At 40.0% G+C, this 18,002-nt stretch overlaps 2 protein-coding genes across 3 annotated transcripts in view; one reads left to right on the forward strand and one right to left on the reverse strand.

The window, feature by feature from the left end:
* Positions 1-18,002, forward strand: part of LOC110841293 (uncharacterized) — a 265,608-nt gene that overhangs the window by 103,861 nt on the left and 143,745 nt on the right. The gene's annotated exons all lie outside the window — the stretch shown is intronic.
* run (segmentation protein runt) overlaps positions 1,811-18,002 on the reverse strand; it is a 34,767-nt gene continuing 18,575 nt past the window's right edge. The window contains exons 3-4 of the mRNA XM_087358504.1: positions 6,963-7,139; positions 1,811-5,162 (exon numbers count right to left, since the gene is read on the reverse strand). Coding sequence (XP_087214630.1) covers positions 4,582-5,162; positions 6,963-7,139 — 758 coding nt within the window. The 3' untranslated portion in view covers positions 1,811-4,581. The remainder of the gene's footprint in view (positions 5,163-6,962; positions 7,140-18,002) is intronic.

An 18,002-nucleotide genomic window follows, 5' to 3' on the forward strand; every position in this document is an offset into this window, starting at 1 on the left:
CCATTGCCTTCTTCTGTGTGTGAATGGGATGCCACGGAGAAACCGGGGAAGCCCCCGGAGGAAAACTCCGTGTTGCTTAGACCACGGCCTTGCCCAACACAAGTTATAAATTCGGGCACCGCCGGGAATCGAACCCGAGACCCCAGGATTACAAGGCCAGCGTTCTAACCGCTAGACCACCTCATCTTATTATTATTTAGTGTTCTGTCTGACGACAGGTCCATATGAACAGGATCCTTACATCCTTTTCTCGGACTGGGACCTGTTCATATACGTTCTTGGCAGATGATCCAGAAGTGGTTTGCCATTGCTTTCTTCTGTGTGTGAATGGGATGCCACGGAGAAACCGGGGAAGCCCCCGGAGGAAAACTCCGTGTTGCTTAGACCACGGCCTTGCCCAACACAAGTTATAAATTCGGGCACCGCCGGGAATCGAACCCGAGACCCCAGGATTACAAGGCCAGCGTTCTAACCGCTAGACCACCTCATCTTATTATTATTTAGTGTTCTGTCTGACGACAGGTCCATATGAACAGGAACCTTCCATCCTTTTCTCGGACTGGGACCTGTTCATATACGTTCTTGGCAGATGATCCAGAAGTGGTTTGCCATTGCCTTCTTCTTTGTGTGAATGGAGTAATTGTTGGGATGCCACGGAGAAACCGGGGAAGCCCCCGGAGGAAAACTCCGTGTTGCCTAGACCACGGCCTTGCCCAACACAAGGGAAATTAAATGTTTTTAGCAGAAAAGTGTAAGACACCATGTAAGTGTTTCTGTGAATAATTAACCTAGTAACTAATTCTCTGGAAAGAGAACCCCGAAGGATAATACCAAAGCCCGCCACTGGACACGATCTTGAGCCAGTTCAGTCCACCTCCCATTCTCAACTACAACCGTTTTCGTTGTGCAATATTTTGAATTCCCGCTTAACGTAGTCCGTGTAGAGTAGCTTTATATATTTTCGTGCATGCGTTGTTGTCAAATATTTATACGTATCGCACAATAGAGCATGACACAACGTTTCAGTACCGAACAGAACTGACAGAAAAATATTTTACTTTTTTTTTTCTGACTGTAAGGATTAAAATCATACAAATTGATTACTGCGGATAAGCTGATGTCAACTCGACAATTTTTACCTCACAAATTATGGTCTGATTGACATGGGTCCCATATAATTTATAGATCTTTCATGGAATTATCGGTCTATTGTTACATTACATAATAGAGTCCACGATATGTCGCTTTTCAGAGTAAACACAATTAGTCCAACCTGTATTAGACCCAAGCACTTGTTAATTGGTTTAATGTGGGAACAAATTGATCCCTATAAAATGTTTTGTATTTTGGCAACTTCCAATGAAACTCTCGATAAATGAGCGACATCTCGTAAAACGTTAAACTCTAAAGACATAAAAAATTTACGGTGATAAATTTAAAAATAGGGAGTTACGGGCAAGATTAATCGACAGTTATGTATAGTAGGCTTCTAGAATAGAATAATATAATCTCTAACCAGGGTGGTCAGAGTTTACGCAGGCCACCCTGGTTGAAAGTCGTAGCAATGTAACATTTTAATTAGTAATGTATTGCCCACTTTTTACAAAAATCTCTACTGCGTGCAGGGAAAAAAACTGTGTAATGAGGATCCCCATACTTTTTATTTTTAATATTATTATGGTGATCAATTGAAGGCGGATGATGTGGGCTGTGGTACCAGTAGAGCTGAGATCGATTATTATTTAATTATATGACTTTATCATCATCATAGAAATTAGGGTTGCTGGTAAAACACTGGGTTAAATGCAAGTAACACTTGTAAATTTGTTTTAATACTTATATATATTATCCATACAATAAGTGGTTTTCGGTCTTATAATTACATTAGAATTTCATTTATACCAAGTTTAGGAGATTCTGCTATATACAATATACAAGCTAATATATTACCACTATCACCATGGTCTATAGTACACACTTGCATTGCGGAAATCAGAAAATCTAATGTACAAAATTTACAGTAGCTTACAGTAATTTATCTTAAGGTAGAATAAGATTTAAAGTCGCCCATGTTAAAAGTTCGGTAACAGGAGAGAAATACTATTGATCTTAACAAGACAGCTTAAAAACGCCTGTTACAAAATCTGAGACCGGCTAAAATTGTGCCTATGTGAACTTAAGTCCAATGTGAAGGAAACTTTCTTCACATGTTTGGTTCCCCCCCAGAATAAATTCTTTCGCACGTATTTCTCTCCTTACCAAAATATTCTAACACTGAAAATTAGTTAATACTGCACCGTGTAGTATCAGATACCGTGAAAGATTTTTTTAATTTAATATAACAGCATTGTTGATTGTCTGAGAAAGCATTTAAGAAGATACAAATTTGTGGATCACTAGATGTTTGACAAAATATTAATTGTGCAAAAACTAACATGTCATGTAATGTGTTATCAGATACAGCGAACGCAGTTATTATATTTCGGTCACCAGAATGTCTTTCGATAAATTTTGTAATGGCGTCATACAGCAGGAGGACGTCTGCTTTAATTTCAATTCACGCTTACCAGGAACCTTATAATCACTTATTTTCTAGATAAGGTACGAACTACTTTCTTTATTGAATAAAAATTTACTTGGATATTATCCATCGTCTAGTAATAAAACGTAAAAAACGTAAAACGACGTTTCGGAGATGGGGCTCTATCTCCGTCTTCAGGTTCCTACACGGTTGGGCCCACTAGATAGAGCTAATCCCTATCTCCGGACCTCTTGGATATTATCCATCGTCTAGTAAATATAAAACGTAAAACGACGTTTCGGAGATGGGACTCTATCTCCGTCTTCAGGTTCCTACACAGTTGGACCCACTAGATAGAGCTAATCCCTATCTCCGGACCTCTTGGATATTATCCATCGTCTAGTAAATATAAAACGTAAAACGACGTTTAGGAAATGGGACTCTATCTCCGTCTTCAGGTTCCTACACAGTTGGGCCCACTAGATAGAGCTAATCCCTATCTCCGGTCCGGAGCCCCATCTCCGAAACGTCATTTTACGTTTTTTACGTTTTATTACTAGACGATGGATAATATCCAAGTAAATTTTTATTCAATTGACTCTTCACCATCGTCAAGAAGTTTTAGATTTGATATACTTTCTTTATCTTTTAAATCCTGCTGACTGCAGCGATGCTGAGCAAGTATTACATCAAATTAGGTAAAAACAAATAACATCAGGAACATCTTTATTGCCTGCCATACGTTTAACCTGAATGGTCAGACTTTTATCAAATTCCTGTTTTTTTTAAATTAAATAACTTGGCTGTAATTAAGGCAGTCACTAGATATTTTACACCTTTGACTGATTCACACGCAAATAAATAATATTTTCCTACTTAAATATATTTAAACAAGATCTTTGTGTGTGGTCAGTGATGTCTTCAAACAAACTTAGCTTATATTATAGTTCATTTTCTTTCTTAAACGTCATGAAAATATATCATTCTTAATCTAATGATTATATCTTCCCCAGCACTTTGCGTTCCTTAAGTCTGTGAGAGGTTCACCACTTTGTAGAGCACGTACATGCTTACATATATGAGATAATTCGCTCTACTCATCTGTACTATTATTATATGTATGGAAGAAGGTTGTCAATCGATTGACATGATTTCGAATTTATATTATTTAATTATATGAAATATGAGGTTTTTACGGCGGCGAAGGGATGTCCCAGTAATAATACATTTTCTTTCATATTAAAAGACATAAAATTATGCTCAAACCACATTATAAAATTTGTTAAATTTTCAAAATAGGAATCCAAGATAGATTCAAACGTTTTAAATTTATTGATTCATTAGTGTCAGACAAGAGGACTTACAGATATGTGAAATATTAATGTTCAAAATCAACTGTACCATTCTAATTACTGTTTAGGAGAAAATTTAGTGTCCCTTGTTCATTTACAGAGCTTCGTGTTGTCTGTGCTTTACGGAAATCGCGTGACTGTGCGGGCTGTATTACGCTTTTGCACCAAGTAGAGTCGAGGAAACAAGAATCAGATATCCACGTTTAGCTTGAAGACATGGTAGTTTTGTTAGTGTTGAGAGTTGAACCAAAGAGGCCGGTGTTATTCGTAATTAATTGTTGGTGATAGGCCGTGGCTTAACCGTCTCTATGCTGATTCAAATTTATCGTGTCTAAATCAATGAAGTAAAGTCTTTTTAGAAAGCCGAGAGTCACTCAGCTGCTTAAGAAATTCTCCACTTTGTGTAGAACCCGAAGGTTTATTAGAATGTTTACAAGAGTCAGATATTGGTTTTTATCTCTCAACTTCTTTTTATCAACAATTATGCCATCTGTGCTCAGATATCCCAAATGGCCTCTTCACTTCATTTCTCTGATTAAAATTTTGAATTAATTTCTCATCTCCCGCCTATCTCTTCTTCATGACTCTATGACCCTAATAATATTCGATAAAAATTACAAATTACGAAAGGCTTCTTTGCTTCTCATGGTCAGCATCGAAAGGGTTACCATTAGTGGCAGTCTGCAGGAGGTTATGTCAGTCGGCTGGCTAGTAAGGCCTCCAGACAGTCTTGTGGCTTTGTAGCGGTGTGGGCCTCGTGGCAGTGCTGGAACACGATGTCGTCAGCAGAGTAGCTGACCTCGGCTCGGGACTCCTCCGCCGCTCTGCGCCTCCTCCATGGGGACGCACTTGCTGGAACGCCGACCTCACCACATCCACCGTGTCTTCCCCAGTGTCACTAGCATCATCACTGCTTACCCTCGCGTTTGGGACAGGACTCGGCGATCTTCTTGGTGGTGGTGACACTTTAGTGGTCTGTGGTGGAGGCACGGTGAGACTGAGGGTGCCTGGGGAAAAGTCCGGAGACGAGGAAGTGGCCAAGGTGAAGGCTGACTCATGTTTGGTTCCGGACTGTGACAGGAGAAGTTTGTCATTTAGTATGAGAGGGTCCGTAGTGGCGGCTGGATGAGGAGGAGGGGGTGGGTATCCCAGAAGGGGTGGGAGGAATCCTGGCGGCGGTGCCGGAGGGGGCACTGTGGGAAAAGCACCCCCAGCCACTAGTCCGACCCCCGTCGCGGGGTTGTGCGGATGTTGATGCAGACTGTAGAAATCAGAAGTTCCGCCCGAGCCTGCAGAAACACAACAAAATTTATTAAGTATTTCTCATTTCCCTCGTGCCTCGTACCTTCCGCTGTTAAAACCTGAAACCACACGGACTAACAGTGACTAAAGCTTTTCAGGAAGAACACTTTCATTGACAAAATGAAAAAGTTGCTCATCTTGTAATAATACTTATTCTCCTGTTCCGTAATATTTCTAATGACCGTCCATGGAACGGAATGTTCTAGCTTTGGAATGAAAAATTAATGTTTACAGCCACATAATACAAGAGGCAAAATTCTAGTCTTGTGTGTTTTTCTTAATAATGGAGCAGAGTCTATCTTGAGAAGCCCAGCTGGTCAGGAAATCACTGCCTTTTTGTGGAATCTGAATATTTACTACCGTGCTGACGGGAGCCCGCCTCCGAATCCGACCTTAAGCCAGTTGAATCCACTCCACAACATGCCGTCCTGTTTCTTTCGGATATATTTTAGTATCGGTCTCCCATTTACGTGTAGCTTTCCAGAGGGGCCTCCATGAATTACTTTTGAGACAAATATTTCTTCACACTTAATTTTTCTACATGTTTCGCTCGTCTCATAATCGACTTTGTCACCTTAATACTTGACAAAGTGTAGGCCAACAGATAATTTATTTTCGTTTGTTCGTAGGATATTGGGAGATAAATGTTTCTGAGCTGAAAGGTAGCAAGCATTTCCCGAACTTTGCCTGCGTTCTGGTTTGACGACAGCTTCTGATCAGGACGGAGGCAGCTCTAGTTTTGTTGACTGCGTGGCCCCGGACGGTGTCCTCGGGGGGGGGGGGGGATGATATGCGAACACGAGTAGCGTGCTTGGTACAGGTTTTAGATAGTCTTACGGGAATTAGCTGCATTGACTCCACGCCCTCTCGTATGAAATTCATCCCCAACTGCCTCCATCCCTTAATCCGATTTCAGCTAGCCTGCACTATATTCTCCGCAAGGGGAAATAGGAGGAAGAGGGTTGGGGGTGGTTTGCAGCCTTTGAATTGAAACACTCTACCTCCACACACCCTCTTCCAAATCCTCGCCCTGCCTGTGTAGGGCCTGTATCTCCCCATCTCGCGTCTTCAGCTCATAGGGGACGCTGTGCTGTGTCTAAGCCGTGTTGCCGGCAGAAATCAGTACTGAGATGACTCAACGTCAGAGGCAGCTGAGGTGGCCATTTTGTGTGGTTTTAATGCAAGTCCGCGATAGTTTGGTGTCATGTCTAATGGCCCAGTGAAACCGGTTCATGGACTGCGTACTGAGAGTTCATGTGGTGGGACAAATTGATTTGCATTCGTGAAATGAAAAACAGTAAAACACAATGAAGATTAAACATGAAATACCTGAGTGCTACAGAATGTCACAGGTTGATGGCTGAGAAAATCCACAGTTTTAGGGGCTCAAGAAATTCATTCAGACTTTTTGCCTGGTAACTCAAAAGCAAGAGTTACTTGAAAGACCTAGGTGTAGATGGGAATAGGGGGTTTAATATGAACCTTTCAAGAATCAGAAGAAGGTGGAATGGACCTAACGACTCAGGGTAGTCTACAGCCTGGCCTATTTTTTAACGCGGTAATGGAATTTCCATGAAATATCGAGAACGTCTTGACTGGCTGGGCGTACTGTAAATTTTCGCAATTTCTTTCATTTTGTTGTTTTCCTATTTTGTTTCTTTATTGTAATTCCGTACTAACTTTCTGACCGCCCACATTTCATTTATCTTGTTCCGAACATTTAACAATAATTATGTGCTAAAACTTGTAGAAATCCTTCCACCGTGAATCAGATTGAAATTACTTACTTTTGATAATAGAGGAGCCACAGGTACTAGGAAGTTTGCAGAGTTCCGTAGTCGTGGGCCGTCTGAAGTACTCTGGCCACGGGTAGCCCATATATGCCGCCGTGTCCAACCACTGCGCTGCTGGAAAGAGAGCGAAGGGTCCAAAACCAGGATGCTGGCCCGGCAAGTAATGGAAGTCTGAAACAAGAGAAATTACCATGAAAGGGTACAGTCCGGATAATAAGTCTGTGAACACTCCATATTCCCCGTATGTGCAGCATCCATGGACGTGCATGTTAAACGAATCACTTCTCTGCTGTCTGATTTATGAATGATTGAATCTGAAGTTCTAACGGCGACTACAAGCGATAAATGTTCTCGTCAGATCGGTCGGTGTTTGGAGGTTCTGAGAGAACATTCGGTTTCATTCTGTCTGACCCTCCTCTAAATATTACTTAACAATTCAGTCCGTACCTCAAAGAAAACACAGTTTATCTCCGTTACAAAGATCAGTTGCCTTCGTTATTATGCGTTGTTTGGACGAAGCAAAATATTGTTGAGAATCTAACAGTAGCTCAGATGGTCGTGAAATTCTCAGTTCATTATGTAACGCGAAGCTTCATTAATCTGTTCACAAGAGCCATTGGACCCCCATCGTGAGCCAGCATAATCCAATACACATTTTCACACGCATTTATTTAAGACTAATTATTATCTGTCACTTACATCTGTGCCTGTCACGTTCTGTTCCCTTAAGATTTCCGACTAAAATTCCGTACGCATTTCTGGTCGCTTCCGTACGTGCCCCCTTGTTTTCATAACAGAGTTTACATTTTCGAACGAATATGCAGATTATTTTTACATGTGTTGGTCTTATATGTAACTCACGTAGAGATTAAAATAATAAAACAAATAATTTCATAAATAAAATGCTTGTGGGGAAACCGGAATTTTTATGTGAAAGTCGCATGGTGCAATGTTGGAAGGAATAAATAAATGAATGAATGATTTCTTTCCCAAAATTTGTGGAACAACTTTATAAATGTGAGTGTAACTAGTTAAATACTTTTGGAGGCAATGTCTGATAATCTGTAAGGAGCTGATTTAGAGTCGCTTTACGTTGGTTACTGAAGCAGAAAGCTAACTTAAAAATGCGCTTAATCAGTTCTATGTAGCAAAGTATACTTTCCTTTGTGCGTTTTGCCGCCGCTCGCATTAATCTTTTGTACGCATGCGTCACACAGAACACACGCGAGTTGTCTCTTTGTACGGAACCAGTAAACCGAACTGAATTTACGACTTCTATCTAACACATGCATGAAGTGTATCCATGAGATGAAAGTGCTCCGTAAATTATCAACATAAGCGATAACAAGATGGAGCCCTTGTATCTGAAATGTGTTATATAAATCCATCTCGTAAACCAGGTTTAAAAACGACATTGAATTTTAAATTGATTTAATCCAAATATGTTTACTTTTAATTCTCAGAATCTCTGCTGTTTTCCCTCGAAGTGCTGTTGCCTTTTTCAAGAATGTTATCTTTTTCTAAACGTCTCAATAAATTTGTCGCTTTCTGCAAATCACATTGAGATTTTTTTTAGAATAATAGACAACTCAGTTTTTGCGACCTTAAAAAAAAGGGCCTTGGTAAATGAAACAATTAAGACCCTCAAATAAAATTGTGCAAGACAATGTCAAGATCTGTTCTGGTACACGGATGATAAGTGTGAAAAGTAGGTTAACAGAAAATAATAGGATTCAAGGTACTGAAGTTGTTTTTCTGCGATCAGTAACAGAAGAATTTACTCCGAAATGAAAATATTATGCACATTGATAAGAGTTCAAATACAAGTTCAGTTTACAGAAATAAATGGTGTGAATATGTTAATGTAATGGAAGGAAAATTAGCCTAAATCCCAAAGAGTTTTGATTTGTGGATATATAAAATCTTAAGACTGATCAATGTGGAGATTAATTCTAACAGAACAGACCATAAGGCATAATACTTGAAAGTTGATGGCTCTAAAGACGAAATGTTACGTTAACATCCTATCCTTCGGAGCGGTATTTGGCTAAACCTGAGATGTCATAATCTGAATAGTCAAATGAATCAGATTGAAAGACATGATTTTGTAGAATTTAATCAGCACTTATTTTGGATCGAAAGAAGTGACATCTGTGAATAAGAATAAATCGAAATTAATTGTGGCTATCGCCAATCGCTTCGTTACGTCATCGGATAAAATTCCGAACAGGAATTTCTTTTAAAATAAATATACCGACTGGCATTCTCTGCGGAATTCATTACAAATTTCTGTATTTGACAGCGAAACGTTTATTGTGACCTTAATTCACATTGGTAACTATATGTACCACCTGATTTAACAGACAATAACTGCATATTGCCGGCAGTGTGTATTGGTTTCGTATGATTTTCAGAATGAACAGTGATAACGTCTTTACATGGCACTAATCAATCGATCTTCATAATTCAGAAGTGTCGTGTTTTATTTGAAGCAGGGACTGAATTTTTTAAGTATTATTTAGACAAGCGTCGAGCTGAAAATTTTTAGCCATTGTTTCGTAGGCCGTAGAACATCGTCCTGTCCGAGCAAGCCAAGTTTTCGTACTTTGATGACGATAAACATGCATAGAAATCGCTTAAAAGTATTTTTACGTTAACAAACGTGAAGGTGGCGACTTTGAGACCGTGTCTGACAAATTTAACCGAATTATAAATTGATATCCAATTTCATGAAACCTTGATTCAGATAGAAACATATATTTATATTAGTGAATAAAATTACAAAATGAAATATTGTTTGTGTGGGACTAACATATATACGTTTCTATCTTAGTTAACATTTAATACAGTTAGCCTTCGTGGAAATAATATCCAAAACGTATCACTGAATTATATTCTATAATTATTTCTAACCTCACGAAGGTTAAAATACCTTATTGGAGGTGTCAGAATAAAATATATAACCCCACGCTACTGTCACAATGAATAAAAATCACGGAATTATTGCAGAGTTCCAGTCGCGACTCCGGAACCTCGAATCCCCCTGAATCGAGGCAAATATTTTAACGCACATTTTTGTGTTTCCGTCTGTCCGTCAACAAATCTGTGCGCCGGACTGCTTGTCACTCTTGCTTATCAAAGTAACGTTGGGGGCATTATAATACACAACTGTGACGTGCTGGTGGTGGCTGGTGTGTGTGTATGTGTGTGGGGGGGGGTGCTACACACAATCCAGTATGTATGTTATGCTGATTGCCAGTAATTGATCGATTCATACCAGTCCCCACCCTCGGGTGTCCCTTTGAGTCGCCTCTCAGACCACGATGCCCCGTCAGTGGCGTGCAGACACCACATTCCTCACCTTCGCAAAACAGTGATGTCGGCTAAGAATTCAACTGGACTAGAAAGATTAGTGCGAGGTTTTATATTGGTTACTATTATGGATACAGAATATTTTAAGCGCTGTGGATGCGTGAACTCTGTTGGACTGGATTACTGAACGATTACAGTAACAGTGTTAACTGTTTTGTAAATGGCGTTGAACATTTTATATTCTTCCTGTATGTCTTTATATCTTTATTTCGTTTCCAATCTCGCTGTCACTTCTCTGTTTCCTTCTTCTTGCCTTTATTTCATCTCTGTTATGTGCTTCATGCTCTCTTTTCTTCCATTATTCTGTTATTTCCTTTGTTTATTTATAACCTGCGATTATTTTTAATTTGTGACTTTCTAGTTTCTGTTTTTGTGTTAATTTACTTTTTTGGATATTTAAGTAATTGCAAGTTTAATGAATTATTTGACACAACCCGGATGTGACCTGAAAGCCGTTTTCTCGCCACTTCCAAACCCCAGTTTATATAAATTAGACCGTACGCCACTGATTGTGAGAAGATTTTATTTTCGCCCTCTGGTTTACTTTGGCGGGCGCCTGTAGGTTACTGATTCTTCTTCTTCTTCTTGTTTCGATGGTGGCGGCGGCGACGGCAGATGCCGGCAATCCCACGCCGGTCGTACCGCGTACTTCATTTGTTTATTGCCAAGCCAGCGTGCGGCTTTTCCTTTGCTGGCAGCCATCTTGGTATTTAAGACTATCATTGTGGTGCCTAGCGAACGCGTTACAAAGACTTGTGTCGAATTTCACAACAGAGAAACGAGGATGTGTGGTCAGAGAAAGTTTGGTCTTTTATCAACGGCCTTACACCCCCCCCCCCCCCGAAACGAGACTAATTATTCATATTTTACTTGTATTCGTTACAGTAAGTGTTTGCACAAAGTAATATTTGTAGAGGAAGTTTTTAAAACGTCTGCTGCAGGAATATTTCGCGTTAATGGATGTAATACTGTAATGTTGGAAGCCATTAAGGTAAAATGGATTTCCCTGTGTTTGGTCTCTTTGTCCATCGTCTGGTACTCTAAAAAACCCACAACATTTCGAAAACTGGACTTGTTTTCGACCTCAAGTGTAGGAAAAACGTGCACCTACTTTCAATCTCCTAGCGGAGTCGGTGCTCCTCATCCTTACACGTGACCAAAACACCCGGTTTTCGAAATGTGCATTTTTTAAATACCAGGCGATGGATAAAGAAAAGCATCTCAGTAATCCAGAGTGTAATACATCATCGTCAGAATACTTTAGAATCCACTAAGGACCTGCAGAAAACAAATCTTATGCCTATCTATTTACTTATCTGTGTCAATATTTTGTTCATAAGATATCAAATAAACAGACATCTCGGTAGACATAGGCTTGGATGGGCGGATACGCTGGATCTTGAAGAAACAGGGCATTAGACTTGATTAATTTTGTTCATGATCGACAAGGTTCAAGTGTGGATCTTGTAACGAACCTTGGGGTTCTTTAAAAAGTGGTAAATTTCTTGAGCGGCTGAATAAGTAATTTCACAGGTAAGAACCCTCACTATGACGTCAGCCTGCTTAGCTACAGATTGTGAAATTCTCGTGGGCAACCCATGCTCTAAGTAGGCAGAGGTTTTCTCGCGAGACTCGCCTCGAAAAATCGCATTCTTCGATTACACTCGCGTTGTTCTACCACTGCTTTGCGCTGTGGACTCTTTGTTTCAGGTTACATAACCCAGTATACCGTTAAATAAATTTGTGTCGTATAAACTTCTAGCAATTGTGCGAAACCTATTTTTGCCTTAGATACAATCTAGTTACATTAAAAGAAGTGTCTTCAGATAGATTCATGATATAACCGACCGTCTTCCACTACTTGTAGGGGAGATTTGCAAAACCATTCTGCCCAGTTACCCTTCTCCCAGTCCAACCTTCAATTACTTCTTTAGTTCGCTGTAGCAGTGCCATCAATAGATTCCAGCCTCCTTTAAGTTCGTTGGTAAACCAAAACCCTAAACAACTAGGCAGGGGGGCTGATAGAGGTATTTGAAAAGGGAAAGTCTGAATATATAGAAGGGTGTCTTCTCAGGGGAGAGTAAAATCGGGGGAAGGGTGAGATGATCTCAATTCCAGTGATTCATGTGTGGCCATGTCATGTAACCCACGTCACTTTCTCAAAATGCCTCTCTTTCTCTCCCTTCACCCCTTATACCCCCACAGTTCTACACCAACCCCTTATTCAGGGGAATGTAAAGGGAACTCCACTTCGTTTTTTTTTTCTAAAACATTTAAATAATCACTTTGCTTTTCTTTGATGATTTTTATCTGAAAAGGCTGATAAATAGGTACAGGCAGTGGCTCTATTTTGCGTTCCATCTCATCGGATTCCTGGTCCACTTGTTTCTTGAATACATAAATACACAGCGAGATGAATTTGCCACGTTTGCTGTTTCAGTGCAGCTAATAAGTGCATGACAGTAGACCCAGATCCGTCTCGAAATTTAAATTCACACAGAACGATGCAAATATAGTTAGGGTTGCCATTTTATTAACTCCTCAGACCCTAAGTCCCTTTTGACATGCTGACAGCTTGTCAGGTGATCGAGAAATTCGTCACTTGTATGGAACCGAAAAGCCCATTAATGTGTTTAGAATCTTGAATCCCTCTACCGTTTAAAATTCGAAAACTCCCGTTGGCCCGATCTCAGAAATCGAGTGTCAGCACAAAGAAAAGAAACCCTGGGATGACCATGGATGCGATGGAGAAACTACATTAGTTTTATGGCGATTAAATCAAGGAATGGGCCATGTAGCACGAATGCATGTAACTGGAAACGCGTATACTAATTTAGTAATCAGAATCAGGGAAAGATTAGAAGGGACTGATGAGAAATACGTACAAAATTATGGTCGGAAAACCTGAAAGGAATATGCCACTTGGAATTGAAGCCACAAAAAGATATTTGTACGTCATTATCTGTAGCATAGGTCTATAATTCTATTTTACTTCCTTTCAGTTAATTTGACGCTTCTATTTTGAGTCTGTTACCATTTGTTCCTCAACAGATTCAGATGTGGCTGATTATTCTTCATACACCTCCGTCTGTAATTCTCCAAAAGTAATTCAAGAGTGTGAATGTAGAGTCTGACAGTTGCCGTCTGATTTCACATACTTGAACAACGCTTTTAAGCCAGATTAACCACTATATAATGTGCAACACTGTTTCAACTCACTGCCCAGCACCAAACTGGCTTGTTCTCAGAGGAAAACATGCAGAATTAATTATCCTTACGATATTCATTCGAAAAACAGCCTTTGAGGTTAATAGTTCAAAGGACTGAACGGTTGAACGTATCATTAAAGCGAAATCAATAAGATATTCATAATGTAACTATCTTGTAATAAATCATTTGAAAAGGTTTAAATATTTAAGTATTTCGAAACAAAAACAAACAGAAAATTGGCTCACAATGAAATTAGGGCAAAGATAAATTCTAAAAAATGCTTCTAATTTTTAAATTTTATCAACTTATACGCCTTACGTCAGTGTTCCGCAAACGCCGTAATTTTTCAGATGCACATGACAACACACCACAGCATTTCGCCTCACGAAAAGGACGTACGAAACTATACATGGCCATAAATATGCATCTATTCGCACATATAAATATATGCCCTATTAGAATGCACGCAAATGACAACAAAATAACACTTGTTCAATAAAGCTATCGATTGTGAACCATTTTGCGCGTATGTGTATTACATAGGTAATATTTTGCCTTTTTATAACCATAACGTCCACAAATGCAATTTCTTATAACAATTTTCGGCGCACCTGAAAACTTATGAGGGCACTCTGGTTAGAGACCACCGTTTTACATGAAGACACAGGGCAATGAGATCTATCACACTTCTGTATTTGGTATGACTGAGAAATGCGATCCATTTTTTTGAGCTAAGAAGTCAATTACTGGTAGGATTCGAGGTTTCCACAGCGGTGAGTCTGAAGATGTCCGTCTTCTGGGTTGTTGCACTGTGTAGTCTGGCAGAAGTTTACCAACGTTGGTAAACAGTTTTATAAAGGAATTGCTCAGGAAAATAATTGGTGGCATATATAGTTACCATTATGCTTTAAGTGTTTAAATAATACGATGTTGAATATTAGTTTACTAAAGTCCTTTCTGAACAGCGGTCCAAGTTTGGTACACCCGTCGCGTCAACCTAGAAGTACGAACAACTGCCAGTTACAGACATGTCTACAGGTATGTCTATATTTGGTTAGTGCGAATAATTGATAGCTGTTTGAAAGTTTTAGACTACATCATTTTCAGATCGTACAGATCGGTCAGAACGCTGGCCTTGTAATCCTGGGGTCCCGGGTTCGATTCCCGGCGGTGCCCGAATTTATAACTTGTGTTCGGCAAGGCCGTGGTCTAGGCAACACGGAGTTTTCCTCCGTGGCATCCCAACAATTACTCCATTCACACACAGAAGAAGGCAATGGCAAACCACTTCTGGATCATCTGCCAAGAACGTATACGAACAGGTCCCAGTCCGAGAAAAGGATGGAAGGATCCTGTTCATATGGACCTGTGGTCAGACAGAACACTAATAATAATAAAAACATTAAGTAGCGTTTGTGTCGGATGGTTCGAAGTTTACTTGGGGACAAAGTTGAGATGGGACTCTTAGCGCCATCTTGTTAACAGTGTTTAAAGAAAACCCACCAGTTGTAGGGCCTTCAGCTAGGTATATTCTGATTTCATGTATTGCTAAACCTGTCAGTAGTTACAGGCCATTTGCTGAATTATGGGAGTCTGGTGAAACTGCGTAATGAAATTTGTAATCTTTACCACTTATCACTTATTAAGATGATCAAAGCAGCAACGGAGACAAATGAAAATGCGTGAAGTATTTTAGTCGGAAAGCCGGAATTGCACAGGTCACTTGAAATACCTAGGTACAGGTGAAAGATTAATGTTAAGATGAATTTTGAGAAAAAGGGTGGGTCAGTGTTGATTAGTTTTATCAGGCTCAGGATACGATCATTTGGAGATTTTATGCAAATGCGATAGAAAACCTTAGGGTTACATGAAAGAAATCTGACTAGCTGAACGATTATCACCTTTACAAGAACGCCCCTATTCCATATGTTAGTTTGTTATTATACTAATCATATATTAGTCGTGTTTTAATTCTTTGAATTACTGCGTTTATTTCTGGACCAGCCTCTTACTAGCGTCTTGAGATAGTTTACAAAATGTTTTGAAGCTGTTGTGTAGTTCACATTGGAATACTACCACTGCTGCCGATATTATTAAATTGGCGCAGTATTAACTCGGCCCAGGAGCTCAGCCAATCATCAGTGTTTCAGTAGATTCTTATTAAAATTGTGACTGATTGAAAGGCGGACGGGACGCTGAGTGTCCTGACGGAACGAGGGACGCCACCCTGAGTAATGTAGTGGGAGCAAGGCGGCAGAATATCAGAGGCGGTGCAGGGAGGTTATCGTATGTTTACTTGATTCTGTTTGCTTATAGCTGCGTGTCGAGCGAGGTTTTAGTATCTGATGGATGTTTGAAGAAGGGGGGTGGGGGTGGGGGGCTCAAAGGCGGCACAATTAAATGCTGTTTTACGGCCAGAAGCGCGGTTTGGCTTAGAATGTATCAGGGCATAACACTATGCCATGTCACCATGGATACGGGGAACAAGGGAGTAAGGCGACATTTGGATTCACTGGAAATAATCTGGACACATTTCATGCTGGAGCCATTCGCGCTGGTTCGTCAACACAATCGATGTTCTTCTTCTTATTCATCTATACCTGAGAACACGATTCGCTAATTCACAGCATCTCTCGCGCTGGCCGCCGTCTTCATTCACAACTACTCGATGTTTTAAGAAATTTTACTTCAACACAGATGCGTTTCTGCGTATTGGTAATAACGTTCATCATCATACGACCGGTATGTAGACTATCACGTCTGTTGCACATAGGCCGAACCACTAAGATATGGAGGACGTATGGAGTGGTCTTTTATGAAAAAGAAATAAAGACATAAGGAAATAATAAATTTAAGAAATTAATAAAGTTATTATGGAGAAACAAGTCAACGTAATAACATATTTCGAAACGTTCAGTGTCTCAGTGTATAAGCGATCTGCAGATTCTTAAAGGGCTTTATGAACTGGAAGGTTGTGTGATGTTGAATGATATGAAATTATGATCGTGTATCCTGAACTCCCACAAGGCGACTGAGGAAGTAGACCTTACCTATTTCCGGGTGATGTTCCGATATTCGCCTGGAATCACTGAAGAATTCCAGGGAAATCCGACACGGTTCAACGGATGTGACTTTGGTTCGTTTAAAAAGCTGCCGTTTAACTTTCACAGTAAGCTAGAGTAATAATATATAAAAAAAACGATGACTTTACTCCGTTACTTATATGACTAGGAGCTCGCTGTCCACAGCGAAAGACCTGGTTCGATCTCATGGCGGACAATCTATAACTAGTGATTACTGAAAGAAGTTTTGCTCCAGCGTCCTGTTAGAATACCTGGATTGTGCGACAGGGCCGGCCAGCCAGCACGTTATTACTATCGTATTTCGATTCTCAGCTGGGGGTTTCACTACTAAACCGACAATTGACTGCGTTCAGGTTGAAAGATTTTCTGTTCCAAATACGATTTGAAGTTCTTACGGCGGTGAGTACGAATATGACCGTCTTCTGGGTTGTAGCGCCGTGTAATATGGTAATAATTTGCCAACGATTAAGAGGTCCTTGCTGCCTTCATCACCCTGATGATGGAGGCAGCAGTGCTTCACTTAAATTTGCTTACTGACTTTATACTTAGAATTAGTCTTTTAGTAAGTTCTGTAACTGAAACGTTCCAATTTGTAAATCGATCATTCGATGCGGAACGTGAAATGATATTTTAAATATTTTATATATTTTATTATCTTATTAAAATTGTGATTTGACGGAAAATATTAAAGTATTGAAATGGGAAATTACAGAATTGAGAGATTAGTAATCTGTGTGTTAACAGCGATGTTATTCGTGTGGTTAAATAAGGAAGGTGGCGTGCGTGTATTATAAACGGAAGAAGGAAAAATGCGTCTGCAATTTCTTTATGAAAGTTTAGAAGAAGTGGCCACTTGACACACGAAACAGATGAAGCCGGAGCTCGTCTAAACGGTATTTCAAGAGTTCGTGATAATATGAATTAGAAAAAAAATGTTTCATTTCTGCAAATATCCAGATATACCTCACGGTGATTGAATCGACAGTGGCTTGTATACGGACGTGCTTGAAGCTGGCGATCAAATCTCTGCTCTACGGAAGCAGATGTACATAGGCCGCTGTTGCTTTCAGCGGGCCGCCTGTCTTTGTGTCTGTCTTGAGCGGTTCGACTTCTTGTTTCTTCTTCACACGTCTCGAGTCTTCGCCACACACACACACACACACATAGAGTTATTATTACGAGGGAGACTTTTAAAATCGCTCTGCCTTTAATCTCCCCTTAGGCTGCATGTAAGGGTAGTTGCCCCTCACCTCTGACACCCCGCGCAGCTCGACGGCATTAATTACGAAGCGCGAAATAATATGGAACATGCGGTGAGGAGAACTCCCATTCCTTGATCCATTCATTCATCCATCTATCTATTTATTTG

This window comes from Zootermopsis nevadensis, unplaced genomic scaffold, assembly GCF_977971745.1.
Source record: "Zootermopsis nevadensis isolate Lab colony 2312 unplaced genomic scaffold, Znev_1.0 Znev_ptg000030l, whole genome shotgun sequence".
NCBI lineage: Eukaryota > Metazoa > Arthropoda > Insecta > Blattodea > Termopsidae > Zootermopsis > Zootermopsis nevadensis.